Source organism: Aquarana catesbeiana, linkage group LG04, assembly GCF_042186555.1.
Source record: "Aquarana catesbeiana isolate 2022-GZ linkage group LG04, ASM4218655v1, whole genome shotgun sequence".
NCBI lineage: Eukaryota > Metazoa > Chordata > Amphibia > Anura > Ranidae > Aquarana > Aquarana catesbeiana.
In genome coordinates, this window is record NC_133327.1 from 181,199,887 (window position 1) to 181,223,620 (window position 23,734).

Genomic DNA, 23,734 nt, shown 5'->3' on the forward strand with positions numbered 1-23,734 from the left:
ACAGCCAGCAGCACAAGAGGCACATGTAATTGACTGAAAGTCCCTTGTGTTGATTTTTTTAAAACCTTTTTTGACTAAATTTACAGCTTATGAACTGATCATACCAACCACTAATCATGTACCAAATCTGCCCCATGGGGCAATGGCAACATGAATTTACAAAAATAAAAGCCAGTCCTGAAGTGTCTTTATTCTTCTATTCAACACTATAATGTTCCCTCAAATGTGTCAAATTTGATATAATTAAACCCGCAATGAGAAAAAAAATGTACAGTAGCTTGTCATTCCTGACTACTTTCTTACAACACTAGTTGCCTGCCTGCCTCTGTCTTCAATACCTTCTCAGACATTAATTTGGTGCAAACATGCAGATTAGAAGGTCAGAACGAAGTCAGAACTGTATAATTCTTCCAGTTCAATGCTTCTCAAAGTACTGAAGCCATTGGCTTAGCATGACAGCCAAACAACAAGCACTTCAGAAGGTCGGCAATGATGGCCTCCACATTCTGTCAATACAAGTTTCCTTTACTGAGACAAAAATCATGTTTTAATGACACAATTTAAAAAAAAACAACAATTTGTAACAAATATTATGTGTACTGTTTTATTGTGTATTTGTTCGTGTGTGTGTATTTTATATATATATATATATATATATATATATATATATATATATATATATATATATATATATATTAGATTTTTTTTTTTTTTTCACGCACGCACACACAAATACACCATTTCCTAAGACCACACACACACACGCACACTGAGGGCATAAGTAAAAATAGAAAATAATATATGAATTCCTTCTGCAGAGATGAATGCATAGCTGCTCTGTGCTGCTTTGTCTCTCTCAGTCTATTTTGTTTATGTCCTATGGTCAAGCAAACGGGTTCACACGTCACTTATATCCTAAGGCGAGTGGGCATTTAATGACCTTGTTTCACAATATGCAAAGTGCAGTTAGACAGAAAGTCTAATCTAGGCTGTGCTCCTGTAACATGTTGCTGTGTGTGTGTGTGTGTGTATATATATATATATATATATATAATTCCAGCATATAAATATGAATTTCATAGAATACTGTCTATGAAGCATACTCCTGGCTATTTGCTGGCATTTTATGTGATGTGTAGTATAATAATGCAAATGGCTGGGCTGTTTTGTCAAACCTCATATTCATATATTAGGAATGATATATCATCTGTCACAAGGTTATTTCAGGTTATAGGGTACTGCTGCCTGGTGACAGGCTATAAAAGTGACATTCTATCTGTTTTATGAAAGCCATGAAAAGAAATTTAGCGAGGATGGTAGTAAAACACTTCTGATTCGTGAAGCTGACAAAAAAATCATAAGGGCTGTATATTGTACACATTTCATAAATTAAATAGTTAAAGGAACGTATTAGTGAACGGTAAAACCGAGAACAACTGTGATTAAAGTGTAGCTACAGGCGAACAGCTAAATGCACAGTTTAGATACATCTAGAGTTGTTACACATGATTCGTATTTTGTTCACCCACGCCAGAAATTTAAAGTGGTAGTAAACCCTCCTATCATTTTCAGCCAGGAAGCTGCCATCTTGGCCTCTGTTTAATCTACAACTGCCATGATGCTGCACATGTGATCAGTTATGACACCAGCCATTGGATGGTTTGACAGTTTGGTTGAGAGTACAACCAATGGGAGTGTTACATTTCCGGCACGTACCAGAAATTAAACTGTTTTATGGATGGGTTTACTTCTGCTTTAAGCTGGCCATACACAGTTTTTATAACACCTTGTGGATGGAGGAATTCCCTTTGCTGGCACATAGTTTTCTGACAAAAATTCTGACGTATCCCTTCAACAAAAGTTGATTAAGCAGTCAACTATTGTCAGCTTTTAAGTGCAGCTTCAGACAACATCATCAAGCGACCTGGCTTCTTTCTACTGCAGTTAGACCCCTTTCACACTCTGGTGTGTTTTGTCTGCATTACAGGTGCCACGCAGTGTACCGGCGGGTTTGGTGCAGGATAGCTACCCTTTTCCAAAGAATTCTATTATGTCCCGTGGTTTTGCTGAGCTTTCTGAAACCGCATTGAAACTCCTGCATGCATAAATTTTGGTGCGCTTTCAGAAAATGCATTAAAACCGTGGGACATAATATAAAATCAATGGGAAAGTGTAACTAACCTGCAGCAAACCCGCAGGTACACTGCACTGCACCAGTGGTGCGGGAAAACCACACTGCATTAGTGTGAAAGGGGCATTAAAGGGTAACTCCACTCCTGTGCGGAAAAAAATAGCAAATATTGAAAAGATAATATGGCGTATACAATTGCCACACAAGTCATATTGTAATTAAATGTTATCAAAGTTACTTTTCCTTTTCAATCTGCAGCGCTGTACTTTTCTGAAAATGCAACACAATATGGCTACCTGGAGGTGTTCTGTATACAGAATGTGTACAGAACGTCCCCCAGAAACATAATTTCCTGCTTGTGTGATCGGCTCACTGATTTTCCCAGAAGTCTGTCTTAGATACAAATCAGATATCAGGTATCCCCTGCAACAAAAATGTCATTTTTGGTGAGATACTTCCAATAGGAAATCACGGGTAAAAGGATGCAAGCCCAGCAGCTTTCTTCATTAGAGCCCTGCAGGTGCAGCAGCTGATTGATAATTATGAAACCACTCCCATTAGACTCATGCACATGGACACAGAAAAACACACAGGGGACTTCTTCAGAATACCCAAACGTAGGAATCTGCAACAAAGTTCGTTAAAATTCTTCTAATGTGCATAGATCACTCAGGGTGAAATGTTTTTTTCAACAGTTTTTTTTTTCAAAGTTAATCCAGAGATCACAGTACTACCCTTGACAATGCCTTTATCTGCTTTCCTTACTAGAAGTTTGTAGCCATTTTTGTTTAGGCTTTTTTCTGGGTCAGCATCTACTTTATGAACTGAAAAGCCAGCTCAGAGATGACACGGTTATGTAATTCCTGGTGCCTCTGTCGTTAGTCTTGTTCATAATATATGTCTGACACAGATCCGCCTCAGATGAAACCTCTATCCTTGGGACTTGCTACAAAATTAAGACATCGTCTCGGTTTGGGCGAAGCAATTCAATTGGAGAATACCGTTGATATATTGCAGTGTCGGTGCGTCCATAAAGGCGCACGGGCGCCGCCCCTCTAGCACCAACAGATAGATTCATGCATTGCATGAATCTATCTATGGCAGCCGCTGCCACCCCCTATTCAGGTACCCGGCCCCTTTTCGGGCGCCTGAATTACAGCGGCAGGGTTTTTTTTTTTAAGCACCATAGGCTCTAATAGGCCTCAAAAAAGGTGACCTGCGAGTGCCACGCTGGGCGCTCGCAGGTCACTCGGCTGTGTTAGAAAAGCAAAAGAATATTTGCTTTCCTAACACTAAACTGTGTCTCTGCCAATCAGGTGCTCGGATCTGTTACCCGTCACCTGATTGGCTGAAACGACAGGCGCTGTGATTGGACGCCTATCAGGCATCCAATCATAGCAGAGGACGGAAAGAGAGGATGGGAGAAGACATCAAGGAGCTGTCCCACCACCACCAAGACAGGGTAAGTACAGACGGCAGACAGAGGGCACACTGGCAGCATTTGATATGGCACAGTGGTTGCGTTTGATGGGCCACAGTGGGAGAATTTGATGGGACACAGTGAGGCTGCATTTGATGGACACAGTGAAGTTGCATTTGATGGGCACAGTGGCTGCATATGATGGGCACAGTGGCTGCATCCGATACTGCACAGTGGCTGCATTTGATGGGGCATAGTGGCTGCATAAGATGAGCACAGTGGCTGCATAAGATGGGCACAGTGCCTGTATGAGATGGGCACAGTAGCTGTATTTGATGGGGCACAGTGGCAGCATTTGATGGCACAGTGGCAGCATTTGATGGCACAGTGGGAGCATTTGATATGGCACAGTGGCTGCGTTTGATGGGCACAGTGGCTGCGTTTCATGGCACAGTGGCTACGTTTCATGGCATAGTGGCTGTGTTTGATGGTACAGTGGTGGCAATTGATGGGCGCAGTGGCTGAGTTTGATGGCACAGTGGCTGTGTTTGATGGCACAGTGGCTGCGTTTGATGGTACAGTGGCGGCAATTGATGGGCACAGTGGCTGCATTTGATGGGGTTTTTTTTCAGAATTTTTCAGTTTGATTGCGCCTCCCCAAAAGTTTCAAGCACCAGCCACCGATATATTGTAATATGTCAGGAATGTATTTGTAGGAACCCTTTGTCGTACAGTATTTCCTTCCTCGGTTGCAACTTAATGTGAAACATTGAGAATAAAACGGATGATCGTTCGGCCAATTTTCCCAGTGTACTCAGCTTTAGGCTTGGAGGCCTGCAAGTATGCAGATCAGCTGATCTGCAAAAAGAGACAGTTATTTGTTGCTGGTGTCCACCCTGCAGGTCTGTCGTCTTCATTCACAGATGAAAGCAGAGACAAGTGCAGCACTGTGCACAAGAAATTCCAATGTTAACACATTCGCATCTTAAATTAAAAAGCTACTGCCAGCAATGATTACAGGCAAAAAAAGGGGAAACAAACATCATATAATAGGATGAACGTAAGGCACTTCACTGCCATAGCAAGACCTAACTGTTGTGCTAGTTCTAAAGCTATAGGGACACACAAGAACACACTAGAAATTAGTATAACCTAAAGGTTGAGATTAATGGTTATGTCTATTCTCAAAATTATGGATTTGCCATCTTTATAGCATTTCCTAATGCTATATTCTTTGTGCAAGCTATAAATGTCCAAGCCACGCCATGGCTTTTAACTCTGTTATTTATCACAAATCTGCCGGAGACTAGCAACTAGGAAAGCCAAAACACAGATAGCATCTCCCTACACAGCAAAGAGCTTGCAGTTCCCTCTCCTGACATGCAACCACAGCTAGATACAAGCGATGATGTGAGTGCATGAAAACCGATTACAGCTAAGCAACAGAGAGCTGATTAAATGATTAATCACTTTATATAAACAACTGCTCTCACCCAAGGCATAGTGCTGTTTATAGTGAACTTTGATAGCTTTCAACCTATGCTAAATATGCCCAAAGACTTCAAACTGCAATCAGACATGCAGGGTGTTGGCTAACCACATAAAGATATTTCTGTTGGAAAATGTTCATAAACACGAGTGTGTAGATTGGCCAAGTGTGCATGTTTATAAAATTAGAGCAGTGGTCTCCAAACCGAAGCCCAGGGGCAGGATGCCGCCTTTTGCATGTCTTTACCTGGCCCTTGCTGCACTATTCCTTCCACTGACACCAATAATCAAGCACCATATTTCCCAATGATGCCAATAATCAGGCACCATACTTCCCACTGACACTAATGAGGGGGCAACATGCCTTTCACTGACACTAATAACGGGAAACTATTCCTCCCACTCATATCAACTATCCCTCCAACTGACACGAACAATGCAACAATATTCCTCTCACTGATACCAACATTGGGAAACCTTTTCCCTCACTGTTGCTAATAATGGGGCACTATCTCTCCCACTTTTTATTAAAATTATACACAGAGCTTAATCTGGGGTTTTGTATATATATATATATATATATATATATATATATATATATATATATATATATATATATATATATATATATATATAATACACACACACAGCTCATTGCTTATGACATCTAAGCATCAAGTGAAACTTTTGTAATATTTCTATCAGATCAGTAGAAAGAAGTATTGAAACTGCAACAAAATGTGTGGTCAGTCTTACATGGCCAAAGTATTGCATTGAAAAACAGCTGCATGACTTTGTTTTTTTATTTTATGTCAGGGTATACATGCTTGAGCTCTGAAATAAAAAAAAAAAAACACAAATCTGTCTTTTTTTAAATATGTAATATTTTAAGTTAGGCTAAGGAAGTCATCATCAACTGTGAATAATGTGACAGGTGACTGTAGACCACTATTTACAGAATTATTGTTTCAGATATCAGAATTGGAATCTTTCCCTTTGGACGCAACATATATTGCTGTGTTGCATTTTTTGTTTTTTGGGGGATTTTTTCTTTGCAGCTTTTTTAACACCCCTTCTGTCACCTTTTAAACAGCCTTTTTTCTTTCCTTCCTTCAGCCTACCAAATAAAGGAAATGGTTATTTGGTCACAGGTGCTTGAGGCCTACATAACATTATGCAGAACTCATTTGCGCCAGCTCATCTTTGATCTTGCCACCTTTTTGCTTGCTGGAACTTAGACCAAGTGGAACTGGACTAAGTAGTGAGTTAAAAACCAGAGTGGAAAACAGGAGGTTGTAACAGGGGTCAAAGTACCTGTGTAGTGTGAGTACCTGAGTGTTGTCTGAGTAGTGTGTGTGGATCAATAGTACCTGTGTATTGTGTGTACCTGTGTATTGTGAGTGCACGTGGTCTGCTTGTGCACGTAGACTGTGAGTGCACATGGTCTGCCAGTGCAAGTAGGCTGCGAGTGCACGAAGGCTGCGAGTGGATGTGGTCTGCGTGTGCACGGGGCTGCCAGTGCACGTGGTCTGTGAGTGCATGATGTCTGCAAGTGCACGTGGTCTGCAAGTGCACGTGGTCTGTGAGTACACATAGGCTGCGAGTGCACGTAGGCTGTGAGTGCATGTAGGCTGCGAGTATACATGGTCTGCAAGTGCAGGTGGGCGGCGAGTACCTGTGTATTGTCTTGTTGAGTACCTGTGTACTGTATTGTTGAGTATTAGTGTCAGGAAGCTAGTTGTTAGGTAATTTGGACAGGGTATAATCCCCAATCCCCAATAAATTAATAGGCACTATGCCCGGAGGGTGTGGAGAAGTGACTCATTGTACATCTTGCGGCATGTATGCGTTCCTTGATCATGTGATCGAGGGTGAATACTGCTGTGCAAAATGTAAGCACATTGTTTCCCTTGAAGCCCAGGTTCTGTATCTAGGGAAGCAACTGTCAGCACTGAGAAGACCCTCCATACTAAAGGAGAGCCGGCAGGGGCCGAGACAAAGAGGTGCAGGCACCAGAAAAGAGTAGATGGGTGACAGTCAGGAAGGATAGAGTGGGAAGTGCCTGGGAGGCCAATCCAGGGCTGGAGCATCCCAATAAGTACGCTCCATTGACTGACATTGGTGAAACCAGTCAGGGACTAGCACTGCTGGAGCTGAGGGACTCCCCTAGCTGCCAGGGGAAGAACTCCTCCAGTGAGAGTGGGGGGGAAGCGAAGGGAAAGGATAGGCAGATTCCGGTGGTAGGGGACTCAATTCTTAGAAGGACAGAGAGGACAATCTATGACAAAGACCTTAAGCACCGAACTGTATGCTGTCTACCGGGCGCTCGGGTTCGGCACATCATCTGGTGGACAGATTACTGGGAGGGGCCGGGGAAGAACCGGCTGTCATGGTGCACGTTGGCACCAATGACAAAATCAGAGGCAGATGGAATTTCCTAAAGAACGATTTTAGGGACTTGGGAGCTAAATTGAGGAAAAGGACCTCCAAGGCAGGAATAATACAGGTACTTTGAGCCACACCAGAAAGGCAGAGGGAGATTAGGGAAGTAAACAAGTGGCTGAGGAACTGGTGTAGTAAGGAGGGGTTTGGGTTCCTGGAGGACTGGGCTGACCTCTCAGTCGGTTACCAGTATTATAGAAGGGACGGACTGCACCTAAATGAGGAGGGTGCAGATCCGCTGGGAGTAAAGATGGCCAAAAAGTTAGAAGGGCTTTTAAACTAGGCAACGGGGGGGGGGGGGGTTCCAGAGATAGAGACAGTGAGCGCGGAACATAGTCCAGAGGGTAGTATTGAGGGCATTAGTGGTAGGTTGACTAAAGCACATAAACCCAAAGTGAGTATAGTAACAAGTCCTAGTTGAAATCTCGGAACACCCAATAAGAAGATAGTTTGCGACAGTCTAAACTACATGGCATGTCCACCAATGCCAGGAGCCTGGCGGACAATATGGGTGAACTAGAGATACTGTTGTACGAGGAGGATTTGGATTTTGTGGGAATTTCAGAGACCTGGTTCAACAGCTCTCATGATTGGCTGGCAACCATTCAAGGGTATACCCTTTATTGCAGGGATAGAGAGGGTAAAAAAGGGGGAGGGGTATGTTTATATATCAAGAATAATGTACAAGTGAATGTGAGAGATGACATCACTAAGGAAGCTAGGGAGGAGGTGGAATCCTTATGGGTAGAGCTCCAAAGGGATGAAGCTATGGGGAAAATAATACTGGAAGTATGCTATAGGACCCCTAACCCGAGGGAGGAGAGGAGACGGACCTCCTATCACAATTTGGATTAGCAGCAAGGATGGGAAGTTTTATCATAATGGGGGATTTTAATTATCCAGACATAGACTAGGCGGAGGGAACCACGCATTCGTCTAAGGCTCGCCAGTTCCTAAATATCTTGCAGGACAATTTCATGGGTCAGATGGTAGATGCACCAACTAGAAATAAAGCGTTAGTAGATCTACTGATTACCAACAATACAAACCTGATCACAGATGTGGAAATACGGGGCAATTTAGGAAACAGCGATCACAGGTCAATTGGCTTCAGTGTAAATCCCACAAATAGGAAACATAAGGGAAATACAAAGACACTGAATTTCAAAAGAGCCAACTTCCCTAAAGTACGAACCTAGCTAGAAGGCATAAATTGGGATAAAATCTTAGGAACAAAGAACACAGATGAGAGATGGGTTTGCTTTAAGAGCATATAAAAAGCAAAAGAGAAGGCCTTCAAAAAAATACAAGGTTGAGAGATGATCATCAGCATTCAGACTTTTTAAAGAATGCAACAAGAAATGTAAGGGTGTAAATAGTTCGGCTAAGATAGAACATGAAAGACACATAGCAGAGGAGAGCAAAAAAATCCCAAGAAATTCTTTAAACAGTAAAAAAGGTAGGACAGACCATATTGGCCCCATAAAGCATGAGGAAGGACATATGTTTAAAAAGGATGGGGAGATGGCGAAAGTATTGAATTTATTCTTCTCCTTAGTCTTCACAAAGGTAGAGTAGGGGCTTCAGTAACTAAAACTGCAGTGTTTATCCTCGTGACACATCACAGGAAGCACCCTCATGGCTAACAGAGGACAAAATTATAATTACACTTGGGAAACTTAACATTAAAGGGGTTGTAAAGGTATACATGTTTTCACCTTAATGCATTCTATGCATTAAGGTGAAAAAACTTTTGAAAATACCGCCGCCCCCAGCCCCCCCGTTTTACTTACCTGACACCTCGAAACTCGGCCGCTCGCTCCCGACCTCCATTCAGCCGATCAGCCTGGTCGCTGATTGGCTATAGTGAATGGATTGAAAGCAGCGCAGCCATTGGCTCGCACTGCTGTCAATCACAGCCAATGACGCGGCGCGCCGGGGGCGGGGCCGAGTGATACAGCGAGCGGCTATAGCCGCCGGCTGTATCACGGGAGCGCGCCCGCAATAACTAACCACCATGTGAGGGAGCTCGCATTAAGGTGGTTAGTTATTGCGGGGAGGAGCTGAGACAGCCGCCGAGGGACCCCAGAAGAGCAGGTTCGGGGCCACTCTGTGCAGAACGAGCTGCACAGAGAAGGTAAGTATAACATGTTTGTTATTTAAAAAAAAAAAAAAAAAAAATTACCTTTACAACCCCTTTAATAAATCACCGGGACCGGATGGCTTGCCCCCAAGGGTACTTAGGGAGCTCAGTCAAGTAACTGCCAGACCATTGTTCCTAATTTTTACTGACAGTCTACTGACTGGAATGGTACCAGCGGATTGTAGAAAAGCCAATGTAGCACCAATATTTAAAAAGGGCCCAAAATGCATCCCTGGGAATTACAGACCAGTTAGCCTAACATCAATAGTATGCAAGCTCTTGGAGGGGATGTTAAGGGACTATATAGTGATGAAAACGGTATCATTAGCAGTAATCAGCATGGATTCATGAAGAATCATTCTTGCCAAACCAATCTATTAACCTTCTATGAGGAGGTGAGTTGCCATCTAGATAAAGGAAGGCCCGTAGACGTGGTGTATCTGGATTTTGCAAAAGCATTTGACACATTTCCCCATAAAAACGTTTACTGTACAAAATAAGGTCCGTTGGCATGGACCATAGGGTGAGTACATGGATTGAAAACTGGCTACAAGGGCAAGTTCAGAGGTGTGGTGATAAATGGAGAATACTCAGGGGTGGGTAGTGGGATCCCCCAGGGTTCTGTGCTGGGACCAATCCTAATTAATTTGTTCATAAACGACCTGGAGAGTGGAGTAAACAGTTCAATCTGTGTATTTGCGGACAATACTAAGCTAAGCAGAACAATAACTTCTCCGTAGGATGTGGAAACTTTGCAAGAAGATCTGAACAAATTAATGGGGTGGGCAACTACATGACAAATGAGGTTTAATGTAGAAAAATATAAAATAATGCATTTGGGTGGCAAAAATATGAATGCAATCTATACACTAGGGGGAGAACCTCTGGGGGGGATCTAGGATTGGAAAAGGACCTGGGTGTCTTAGAAAATAGCATGCAATGCCAAGCTGCTGTTAACAAAGCAAACAGAATATTGGCATGCATTAAAAAGGGATTAACTCCAGGGATAAAGCAATAATTCTCCCACTCTACAAGACTCTGGTCCGGCCGCACCTGGAGTATGCTGTCCAGTTCTGGGCACCAGTCCTCAGGAAGGATGTACTGGAAATGGACCGAGTACAAAGAAGGGCAACAAAGCTAATAAAGGCTCTGGAGGATATTAATTATGAGGAAAGGTTACGAGCACTGAACTTATTCTCTCTGGAGGAGAGACGCTTGAGAGGGGATATGATTTCAATATACAAATACCATACTGTTGAACCCACAATAGGAATAAAACTTTTTCGCGGAAGGGAGTTTAACAAGACACGTGGCCACTCATTAAAATTAGAAGAAAAGAGGTTTAACCTTAAACTACGTAGAGGGTTCTTTACTGTAAGAGCAGCAAGGGTGTGGAATTCCCTTCCACAGGCAGTGGTTTCAGCGGGGAGCATCGATAGTTTCAAAAAACTATTAGATAAGCACCTGAACGACCACAACATACAGGGATATACAATGTAATACTGATTTATAATCACACAAATAGGTTGGACTTGATGGACTTTTTTCAACCTCACCAACTATGTAACCATGTAGCTCAACAGCCTACACAGCTTTAAAGTAGTCCTGAAGGAAAAGAACAATTGTCAAGTTTGTTCCCATTTGGTGGCATCCATTTGGATAGTGTAAGGGATCATTTCTTTTTTTTTTTGCCATCTGTGTCCCATTGGGAAGGCTTACCTTGATTTCCTATCCCATAGCCAAAAACAGGAAGTGCGAAGAAATCTCTCCAAAGTGAGGGAATCTCTGTTTGTCACAGAACTAATATTCCCAGTGGAAGATTTCCCCTCCTGTGACAAATCTGAAATTTAGAATTTTACCCTACCTTCACCTATGGTTGCCACCTCATCCCTTTAAACCCGAACACATATTAATTACACAGGTTCTGTGGCTGATTAAGGTGGTAATTAAACTCACTTGGTGCCTTATCTGCATTTAATTAGCCTTCAGAACCTGTGTAATTCAAAGGTGTTCGGGTTTAAAGGGATGAGGTGGCAACTCTACCTTCACCCCATGTGATAACAGTAAACAGGACAAATACAGATTGTGAATTTCCCTAACAGGGACACAAACAGCAACAAAATCCATCTCCACTCTATTCAAAACTAATTTTGGCTTTAGTTATACAGTACTTTAATGTGAATAATTTGAACTACTATTGTTAGAAGAGACCACTGAGGGAGAGTTACTAAAACTGGTGCACACAGAATCTGATGCAGCTGTGCATAGTAACCAATCAGCTTCCAGGGTTTGTTGTCAAAGATTAATTAAACAAGCTGAAGTTAGAAGCTGATTTGTCACTATGCGCAGTTGCACCAGATTCAGTTTGCACCAGTTTTAGTAAATCTCCCCCACTGTGTTCACTAAGTTCACTTCCAAAAGGAAAAATATGTGTCACATCCTCTGGAGGGGCCCAAGATGTCACAGTCCTCATAGAGGAATGGCTTGAACAGTGGATGTTAAGAAAAAGTCTTAGCAGCTATAGAAGCTCTAGGCCTGAAAGAGTGGAGTGATCCACTAAATGCAGGGTATCACACATTGCATCAATTAGGTTTGAAACAACCCCTTGTAATTCTAGGTCATCTGCAGGTGGCTAAAAACATACCAGTTTCATGAGAGGGCAGGTTCTGTATCTTATACAGAATCTGCCGTCTCCTGGGACCACGTTACCAAACACTTGAATGGGAGGCATTGAAATGCTTCAAACACCTCCTGACTCAACATGAGGTTTCAATTTTGAAGCGAAGCGATGCAACGCTAACTCTTCATGTTTTTCTAATGTGAACAGCACTATGTGCTGTCTGTTGTATCTTGTGCATAGGCATTTGCGGGGTGCTTTAAATGCCCCTCAAATGCCTGCTTTTAATGCCAGTGTGTACTCAGCCTTACAAACAAAAATGGCAACTGCGGGAGATTTGAAAATGACTGAAGCTTCAAGTGTTTCGGCCAGCCAGCCGTACTCTGTGAGCTCTCAGAGACACAGTCATACCAGGGACTTTGCCACGGCTCTTTACCTAGAAAGTCCTTTGTGGCTAATTCACACAAAGGTCTAGAAATCCCCACAATGGGTCCAGATACAGCCTGCAAAGCTGTTATTCCCCTGAGTCAAAACCAGCTTACAGGGGTTGTAAACCCTCGTGGTTTTTCAGCTTAATGCATGCCTGGTTGAGCCATTTCAGTGCTAGCTGGTCCTGGAAGTGAGGAAGTGTAACCAAGTGATGTGCTGGAGCTGGAAGTGAAGAGATGTATATACTGAACGTGTATATAGTCCAGAAGTCCCAATTTCTTTGTTCTTCAATCAAGTGGACATCCCATATCTTCCCAATCTCCATACAAGTTTATTCCCCTCAATAAAAACACAAACACAAAGTTCAAGGACTGGTTTTCTGCCTGAGGGTGAATGAGAACTGTGTGCCGGACTGGGCAGGGTGACAGACGGATCACAATTCTCAGCAGCCCTTACGGGGGTACCACTTCACCTGAATAAAGTATGGCCAAGGCTTTTGTAGCCATACTTCTCTTCTCCAGATTCAGCCAAAAGCGAGCTAAAACTGACACTGACATCATAGAGCTGGTCCAGACTCTGGAAGGATCTTGACTTTAAGGTTGGCATCCACCCAGATGCCTCACTGGTAGCTGGCTTCGAGCTCCCACCCCCCCTTCACAGCCCAGTGCTCCAGTAAGTGCTGGAGGGGCAGAGCAGAGAGCAGTGACCAGTGACAGTGACTCTCTCCAGCTACCGCCTCTGTGTAAAATGGATAGATTTGTGCATTGCACAAATCTATCCATGACCACTGTAGCCACCCCCTATTCAGGCGTCCGGCCCCTTTTCGAACATCGGGTGTCTGAATTCCAGCGGCGGGGGGTATTTCTGAAGCACCTGATTAGAGCCATAGGCTCTAATAGGCTTCAAAAAAGGTGAACTGCGAGTGCAGAGCATTGCGCTTGCAGTTTACCCAGGTGGGTTAGCAAAGCAAATGAATATTTGCTTTGCTAACACTGAACCACCTCTCAGCCAATCAGGAGGGGTGGATCTAATACCTATCACCTGATTGGCTGAAGGCACAGGCATCCTGATTGGATGAACGGAACGGGAGGAAAGAGAGCCATGGAGGACACAGGAGCTTGCCCCAGTCACCTGCTGCATGTCCCACAGCTCGCTGCCGTCAGCCACCACCGGGATGGGGTAAATGTGTGCCGGTCAGACGGGGAGCGGGGGGGGGGGGTCACAGAGGCTGCATATGGTGGGCACACAGGCTACATATAATGGGGACAGAGGCTACATATGATGGGCACAGAGGCTACATATGATGGGCACACAGGCTACATATGATGGGCACACAGGCTACATATGATGAGTCACAGAGGCTACATATGATGAGTCACAGAGGCTACATATGATGGGCACAGAGGCTACATATGATGGGCACAGGGGCTGCATATGATGGGCCACAGAGACTGCATATGATGGGCACACAGGCTACATATGATAAGCACACAGACTAAATATGATGGGCACACAGACTACATATGATGGGCACACAGGTTACATATGATGGGCACAGAGGTTGCATATGATGGGCACAAGCTACATATGATGGGCACAGAGGCTGCATATGATGGGCACAGGCTGCATATGATGGGCACAGAGGCTACATATGATGGGCACACAGGCTACAAATGATGGGCACAGAGGCTGCATATGATGGGCACAGGCTGCATATAATGGGCACAGAGGCTGCATATGATGGGCACAGGCTGCATATGATGGGCACAGAGGCTACATATTATGGGCACAGGCTACATATGATCGTCACAGAGGCTGCATATGATGGGCACAAGCTGCATATGATGGGCACTCAGGCTGCATATGATGGGCACAGAGGCGACATATGATGGGCACAGAGGCTGCATATGATGGGCACAGGCTGCATATGATGGGCACAGAGGCTGCATATGATGGGCACAGGCTGCATATGATGGGCACACAGGCTGCATATGATGGGCACAAGCTGCATATTATGGGCACAGAGGCTGCATATGATGGGCACAGAGGCTACATATGATGGGCACAGAGGCTGCATATGATGGGCACAGACTGCATATGATGGGCGCAGAGGCTGCATATAATGGGCACAGAGGCTGTATGATGAGCACAGGCTGCATATGATGGTCATAGAGGCTGCATATGATGGGCACAGAGGCTACATATAATGGGCACAGGCGGCATATGATGGGCACTGGCGCTGCATATGATGGGCTCAGGCACTGCATATGATGGGCACATTGGGTCCATTTGATGGGCACAGGGGCTGCAATTGATGGGCACAGTGGCTGCAATTGATGGCACAGTGGCTGTATTTGCTGGCACAGTGGCTGCATTTTATGGGCACAGTGGCTGCAATTGATGGCACAATGAGGCTGCAATTGATGTTTTTTTTCAGAATTTTTCAGTTTATTTGCGCCCCCCAAAAACTTTGAGAACCAGATGCCACTGGCGGTGACTGACAGTCACCGCTCACTGCTCAGTGAAGACTGAGAACTGAATGATCAATGGTCATGTGATTGCTCAGTTATTGGGCTTTGAGCCAGTAAGGGACAGATGCAGCATCAGACCGATGCTGCAGCCATATAGGGGAGTATAAATGTTTGCTTTTTTATATCCCACACTTCTCCTTTAACAACCTTTATTTAAATTTTTAGCTTACATTCACATGTGTATGTTTGAGTAAGGTGTGTTTAGCTTAGGAGGTTTAGCTTAGAAAGCAAGGCATGTAAAATTCACGGCACACATATGTAAAATGCAACACCCTGTAAATGTATGTAGGAAATATATGAATGTAGCCTTATGAAGCATATTTTCTGTGTATTAGAAACATATATGTATTTGTTACATGTCTATTACATTTACTTATGACTTCTCAGATAGTCGTTTTATGTACACGTTACTTTAACCTTGCTGGGAACATTTCTGAAATTCTTCTATTATTTCTTTCACACATGCAGTAGATCTTTGTCCTGGTGAAATATGCACAAGGGAATGGTTATGGTGACATGGGAACTTGCCCTTCAAATACTGATAAAACTCCCAAGGACATTAATTGTACTTAGTTTTGAAAAGTCTAAATCAGATACTGCAAATGCTAATGAAGGGTTATGCAGTAAACTTAAAGAGGACCTGTCAGTTATAAAATAAGGTGCATGTAGTGACTACTGTACTGTATACTCTAGAACAGTGGTTCTCAATCCTGTCCTCAAGTACCCCGAACAGGCCATGTTTGCAGGCTTTCCTTTATCTTGCACACGTGCTTTAAATAAGAGTCAATGGCTTGGTATTTTGGACATCTATTTTATCTAAGAGAAATTCCCAAAACATGGCCTGTTAGGGGTACTTGAGGACAGGGTTGATAACCCCTGCTCTAGAACATGCTATATTCTCTATTCCCCCCTTCACACAAGTAAGAGGCTTAAAAGCTTCGGACATCTCACTGTACTCATTTCAGTGAGTGGGATGTGCTGGTTTTCACATGGTGACACTCAAGGCTCACTGGCTTGAAAAACCATGTGGTAAACACTGAAGTTCAACCACATTACATACAGAGAGCAAACACATTGCAACCCACCCTTTCCCCTGCAAAGGGACAGAGGAAACATGGTGGCTTTGCTTCAGTAACCTTTTCACTGTTTATCTGCTATTTTTATCATTACTGAACATGATAAAATGTTTCTGCAATAGAATAGCAGATATTTCCAGAGGTTTACTACTCTCTTCATTTTTTCCATTCAGTACTCTGGGTGCCCTAAATCTTAGGGCACTCTGGAATACAAATTGCAACCAGCGATCTTGGTTGTCAACCTTGTCCCATCACTTCAGCCTCATCTGCATCACCAATGACCTACCACTGGGATTGGTGGCCTCACTGGCCAATGAGGCAAACAAGTCAGGACACCAGGCTGTTTACCTAGAGGGTAGGTTGAAATTTCCACACCAGACCCCATGGGTGGTTAAATAGACCCTATCATCTTGACAGGGTCTCTATAAATCCCACCCCTGACCCACTGAAAGAATGTATAGAACCCAAGGAGCACTAAAATAGTGGTACTGATAGATTGCATAGTGTGTAACAGCTCAGTGCATACCTAAACATTCATCTTGCCTATTTTAACCTGAAGGTTGAATGCAAACTGCACACAACCCCCTATACCACAACTTCCTCCTTGAATACCAGAGACACTAGATTAATGTATTCAGTGTTCGTGAGAAAATAGGTCTCATGGCTGAAACAACCTCATTTTCACTGGTATACCTATACAGTACTATACTGCAATTTGCTGAAGTACTTTTAGTCAGGACCAAATACAAAATGAACAAACTGCCTGCTGATAATATGACCCCAAAGCATTGTAATCAAGCTCATAAATTATGTTGTCTTTGTGTGTATTTCTATTTCTTCTGACTGCAATGTCTTTTTGTAGGCTCCCCCTTGTACACCCTATCATCTTATCACACAATATCAATGCTGACAGAAGGACTAGCAGGATGGGAGCCTTGTGTGAACTGTGAGCCATGTAAATAGTGAAAAACACCCTAAGGCTTAGTTTCCACTAGTGCAACTTGTCATACGACTTTGGACACATAAAGTCACATGATAAGTCACAGCCCATTGATTTCAATAGTACCCCTTCCAATCTATGCGACTTTGAAAAGGTGCCTACACTACTTTGATGTGACTTTTGACTTTTTCCCACTTGTCTCAGGGTACCCCTGCTAAAAAACTATTTATTGTTGATCAGTGGAAAAAAATCACTCCTTTCAGTGGTGGTCACAATGCCACCCTTACAGACAGCTGATAAGATTATTGGTGTCATGCAGCTGGCTCTACTGAGTGGCACTGGCCCTGTAACTATACAGACACAATCAAATGGAGGGTCAAGCCACAGCTCAAGGAACCCCAACAACCTCTTGAGGAACTCTGCCTGAGAATGGCTGCTGTAGACCTTATTGACCTCTATAGGAACCACAATATCCCATTCTGCTGAAGACAGCTTAAAGAGTGCTGAAATACACTATATTGTCAAAAGTATCGGGACGCCTGTCTTTACACGCACATGAACTTTAATGGCATCCCAGTCTTAGTCCATAGCGTTCAATATTGAGTTGGCCCACCCTTTGCATCTATAACAGCTTCAACTCTTCTGGGAAGGCTGTCCACAATGTTTATCAGTGTGTCTATGGGAATGTTTGACCATTCTTCCAGAAGCGCATTTGTGAGGTCAGGCACTGATGTTAGACGAAAAGGCCTGACTCACAGTCTCTGCTCTAATTCATCCCAAACGTGTTCTATCAGGTTGAGGTCAGGATTCTGTGCAGGCCTGTCAAGTTCCTCCACCCCAAACTCACCCATCCATGTCTTTATAGACCTTGCTTTGTGCTTTGTGCACTGGTGCACAGTCATGTTGGAACAGAAAGGGGCCATCCCCAAACTGTTTCTACAAAGCTGGGAGCATGAAATTGTCCAAAATGTCTTGGTATACTGACGCCTTAAGAATTCCCTTCACTGGAACTAAGGGGCCAAGCCCAACCTCTGAGAAACAACCCCACGCCATAACACAAATACCTAATACAAAGCAAGATCCATAAAAACAGAGTCCATAAACACAGAGTCCTGACCTCAATCCGATAGAACACCTTTGAGATGAATTAGAGCAGGGTCTGCGAACCAGGCCTTCTCGTCCAACCTCAAAAATGCGCTTCTGGTAGAATGGTCAAACATTCCCATAGACACACTCCTAAACCTTGTGGACAGCCTTCCCAGAAGAGCTGAAGCTGTTATAGCTGCAAAGGGTGGGCCAACTCAATATTGAACCCTACGGACTAAGACTGGGATGCCATTAAAGTTCATGTGCATGTAACAGCAGGCGTCCCAATAATTTTGGCAATATAGTGTATATTCGAGGATGGCAACCACAGAAATCAAAGATGAATATTGTGGTGTGAAACAAAGCACTATTTGCTATATGAATGTGAGTTAGGGACCTTTTATTGTAAGCTCCTTGAGGGCAGGGACTGATGTGAATGTACAATGTACTGTATATGTAAAGTGATACGTAAATTGATGGCGCTAAATAAGGACCTGTAATAAATAAAAAATAGGTGGAACAAAGGGTAAAACTTTTTTAAATATTGGATAGAGTAAAGGGGTGTACACACGGGTTGAATATTGGGCGGCATCGGCCAGTGTGTCCGAGCTAGACCGAAAAAGGTCTGCCGATCTGCACCTGATCAACTGAGAATGCTGACTGGTGTGTTCTGGCTGGGAAGCTTTCCCCCTGTCACAACACAATAGCTCAGCACAGGAGATTGCTGGACTAACATCCGATTGTTAGTACAGCACCTCCTCCTGACCTCTTCAGTTTTTTTGCGTTCAGCCCGCTGGGTTGAAGGAAAGACAAAAACTACTAGTGTGTACCAGGCTTTAGGCTTCCAGACAGCACACTGAACAAAAAAAAATTGAACAGATTCCTCCATTTACGCAAGTATTGCAGATGGAAGAATCCCCCCGCCGGTACATTGTACTCTGACAGCAGGACTCTCCTTTGTCAGAATACACTGATAGTGGATGCAGCCGCTGATTGACAAAAGTTTTCCAACTTGTCTGTTTGACAGATGTCAATCAAACGATCGATTTCTGTGGAACAGGGATGACCACACACACATCGAAATTTGGACCAGTCCCTGCTAAACCAGCTGCATTTCAATCTGTATATGGCAGCTTAAGGGACAGTTGTAACCCCTATCACTTTTTTGGCATCTGTGTGTCCCATAGCCAGTGAGGGCCGGTGCTCAATTTTTTGGGGGGGGGCAAACAAACCACATGCCACCCCCGTTTGTTTGGTCAGTCGATCGGTCAGCCAATCTCCCCACCCCCTTCATTGATCGATTGGTCAGTTAAGCCCGCACACCCCCCCTGTCACTCGGTTGATCATCTGTCGGCCCATCAGCCCTGCACTTACCCCATCCAGGCTGCGGGCAGCTTTGGTGGCTTCCCCTTGTGTCTCCTCCTCAGTGCCTCCCCCCCTGCTCTTGGCCAATACGATCGATTCTCCTCTTGGCCAATCGGGTCTTAAGACCCGATTCCTGATTGGCCGGGAGGAGAAGCAGGAAGACAATAGTGCATATTAATTTACTATTGTCACACAGCTGGGTGGGCTCAGGGAGCAGTGCTCTGCGCCCCTAGCCCACCCTTTTTTGAAGCCAATTAGAATCTCTAGCTCTAATCACGTGCTTAAAAAAAAAAAAACATTGTAATCCATGCGTCTGGCACCCAGCATGTAGATTAGGGACAGGACACATGGATTAACAGAGCGGCCGCCACTGCCCATAGCCAAAACAGAAAGTAAGTGGAAATTCCTTCAAAGTATGGGGAATACCTGGTTGTCACCAGGGTGACCAGAACTAGTGTACCCATTGGATGATTTCCTCTCTATCCCTGCCCTGGTGACAACCCAAAATTTGTGATTTTCTTTCACTTTCACTCTTGGTAATAATGGTAAACAGGACAAATAGAGAAGGTGAATCTCCCTAAGCCCCCAGTCACACCGGTGCGACTTGTCATGCTGTTTCAAATCACATGACAAGTTGCACCCTATTGTCCGCGTTGGAAGCGGTCAAATTGGTGTGACTCAGTCATAGTCGCACCGATTTTGAAACTAGTTCCTGCACTACTTATTGCAAGTGCAGGTGCGACTTGCATACACATCTATGCATGAAGTAGCACAGATGTCTTCCAAGTCACACCTGAAGTAGCACTGATATGCTCCTTTGAAATCATGCTACTTCAAGTGAAGTAGCGCGGTTTCAATGTCGCGATCGGTGTGATCAGGGTGTAGTGGGAACACAGTGAACAATAAAAACCTGACAAGTGTTCTAATCCATCTCCACTCTATCCAAAACATGCCTTGCCTTTGCCTTCAGTTAGACTTACCAGTGTTCTAGTGCACAAATATACATATCAGCCAATCACAAGGCACAAACTGGCATGGCACCGCATGCTCCAGGCTGATAAGAATACATAATTTCCTGCTAACACCAAACCGAGATATATAGTATATCATAAAGAGCATCAGAACCAATTTTACAGTGAATGTGGAAGTTCTTCTTCCTGGAAAGAAATATTGCAACATACATTTCATGGACCATCTGCAATTATATTTCACCATAATATACACAAAGATTGTAACATAAGGTGAACTCTTAGTGCCATCCTCCATGCTCTGGCAGACTATACTAGTTGCCAAGCATTTCAAAGCCATGGAAACTGAGCACAATACAGTTGTAGAGTCCTGCTTTCACAGACATCCTAACCAAAATACAAAACAGTTTTTATTTTCTCAAATGCTGCTGTTAAATAACAGTTAAAATAAAACAAACAAAAGAATGGTACTAGATGATCAGTTGTTTTTAGAACAAGAATGATGTCTTAAATCAACAACTGGTCATTATTGAAACAAAATTAAACTTCTTGGGACAAACATTTCCCAGGACAAATCTGACTGTCCATGGTAATCAGATTATACATACTGTACACTCACCAAGGCCCCCCCAGGTCAAAACCTTCATCAGTAACCCAACTTCCATCTGCCATGATCCTCATAATTACCTACTCTTCTCAACCTTCTGTCATAGCCCTCATCAGTACCCCCTCTTCTGTCTACCATAGTCCCCATCAGTACTCACCCCTCCCCAAACCTTCATCAGTACCCCCACTTCTGTCTGCCATGGCCCTCATCAGTACTCCCCCCTCACCTTTCATCAGTACCCCTACTTCTGTCTACTATAGCCCTCATCAGTACTCCCCCCTCACCCTTCATAAGTACCCCTACTTCTGTCTACTATAGCCCTCATCAGTACTCCACCCTAACCCTTCATCAGTAACCCCAACTTCTGTCTACCATTGTCTTCATCAGAACCTACCCCCAACATTCATCAGTACCTCCACCTATGTCTACTATTGCTCTCATCAGTACTTACCCCAAAACGTCACCAGTACCTCCATTTCTGTCTACCATAGCCTTCATTAATACCTAATCCCAACCTTCATACTGTAAGTAACCTCACTTCTGTCTACCATAGCCCACATCAGTACCACAACTTCTCTCTACCTTAGCCCTCATCAGTACCACAACTTCTGTCTACCATAATCCTCATCAGTACCACAACTTCTGTCTACCAAAGCCATCATCAATACCCCCAACTGTGTCTACCATAGCTCTCATCAGTGCCTCCCTTTTCTTTATCAGCACCCTTACTGCTGTCTACCATAGCCCACATCAGTACCCCCCCACTTCTGTCTACCATAGTACCCTAACCCCAATCTTCTGTCACAGCCCTCATCAGTACCCCAATTCTGTCTGCCATCGCCCTCATCAGTACCTACCCCCAACCATCTGTCTTAGCTCTCATCTGTACCCACATTTCTGTCTACCATAGCCCTCATCAGTAACCCCACCTCTGTCTACCGTAGCCCTCATGAGTACCTATACTCAACTTTCATCAGTACCCCTACTTATGTATACCATAGCCTTCTCAGTACTTACCCCCAACCTTCATCAGTACCTCCATGTCTGTCTACCATAGCCCTCATCGGTGCTTAACCCCCAACCTTCATCAGCACCCCCCACATAAGCCTACCATAGCCCTTGTCAGTACCCCCACTTCTGTCTACCATAGCCCTCATCGGTGCTTAACCCCCAACCTTCATCAGCACCCCCACATAAGCCTACCATAGCCCTTGTCAGTACCCCCACTTCTGTCTACCATAGCCCTCATTAGTACCCCCAATTTTGTCCACCATAGACCTCATCAGTGCCCCCCTAATCTTTATCAGTACCTCCACTTCTGTCTACTATAGCCCTCACGAGTACTCCCCCCTTACCCATCATCAATACCCCCACTTCTGTCTACCATACCTCCAATCAGTACATTCCTCAACCTTCATCAGTACCCCCCCCTTCTGTCTACCATATTGCCATAACCCCAGTCTTCTATCACAGCCCTCATCAGTACCCCAATTCTGTCTGCCATGGCCCTCATCAGTACCTACCCCCAACCTTCTGTCATTGCCCTCATCAGTACCCCTACATTTGTCTACCATTGCCCTTAGTCCCCCTTCCCATTTTCCTTTACAGCTCTCGGTAGTATCATTAGTATCCCCCCCCCCCCCCCAAACTTCATGAGTACTCCCACTTCTGTCTGTCATGCTCAGTACCCCCCTCAACTTTCTGCCCCTATCAGTACCCCTACTCTTTAATGCCATGACCCTCATCAGTACCCCTTCCACACTTCACTCTGGCATAGCTCCCCCCATAGACTTTACAATCCCCCCAGCCATCCGTCCCCAGCACTCACCCTGCGCGGATCGGGTCGCACCGCCTTGGACGCGCTCTGTCTGATCTCCGCAGCCACCCCGGGCTTCAGCAGGCTCTTGGTGAATCTCCGGGCCGGTTCCATCACAGATCACCGGGGGCGGGAAGAGGGGACAACTGACAGAGTGCTGGGGGAAGGCACCGACACAGAGCGGGAGGAGGGAGGGAGGGAGATGGGACTGAGCACTGGATGGATGCTGCTGGGGGACAGGACAGAGACGGGGTGCGGGACACAGGCGGGATGCGGGACAGAGACGGGGTGCGGGACACAGACGGGGTGCGGGACACAGACGGGATGCGGGACCACTGGGGCGCAGTGCCAGCCGTTGTCATGCAGAGTATGGAGAGTAGGGGACATTTAATAAAGGAGAGCAATGACAGGTGCCGCTCCTCCAATGCCTGTGATCAGAGCCTGTATACTGTACAGTGAAGGAAGCGGAACTGTCAGTCTTCCTCTTTAGTTATAAAGTTCATCCAGTGTAAGGAGAGAAAGTTTCTATCGTTGCTGGAGAGGAGAAATCCCCGGGGCTTCCTCTGACTACACACAACTTTCCCAGCCTTGTACGATCGCCTGGAAACTTGCCAACACAGCTGACATCTCCCCACCATTGTTTATTGTCACTTATGGTAAACATGGACACTCTAA

General features: G+C 44.5%; 1 protein-coding gene across 1 annotated transcript in view; it reads right to left on the reverse strand.

Moving 5' to 3' along the window:
• DOCK10 (dedicator of cytokinesis 10) overlaps positions 1-23,526 on the reverse strand; it is a 428,377-nt gene extending 404,851 nt beyond the window's left edge. Inside the window, exon 1 of the mRNA XM_073625969.1 lies at positions 23,072-23,526. Coding sequence (XP_073482070.1) covers positions 23,072-23,173 — 102 coding nt within the window. The 5' untranslated portion in view covers positions 23,174-23,526. The remainder of the gene's footprint in view (positions 1-23,071) is intronic.
• Between the last annotated feature and the right edge of the window lie 208 nt (positions 23,527-23,734).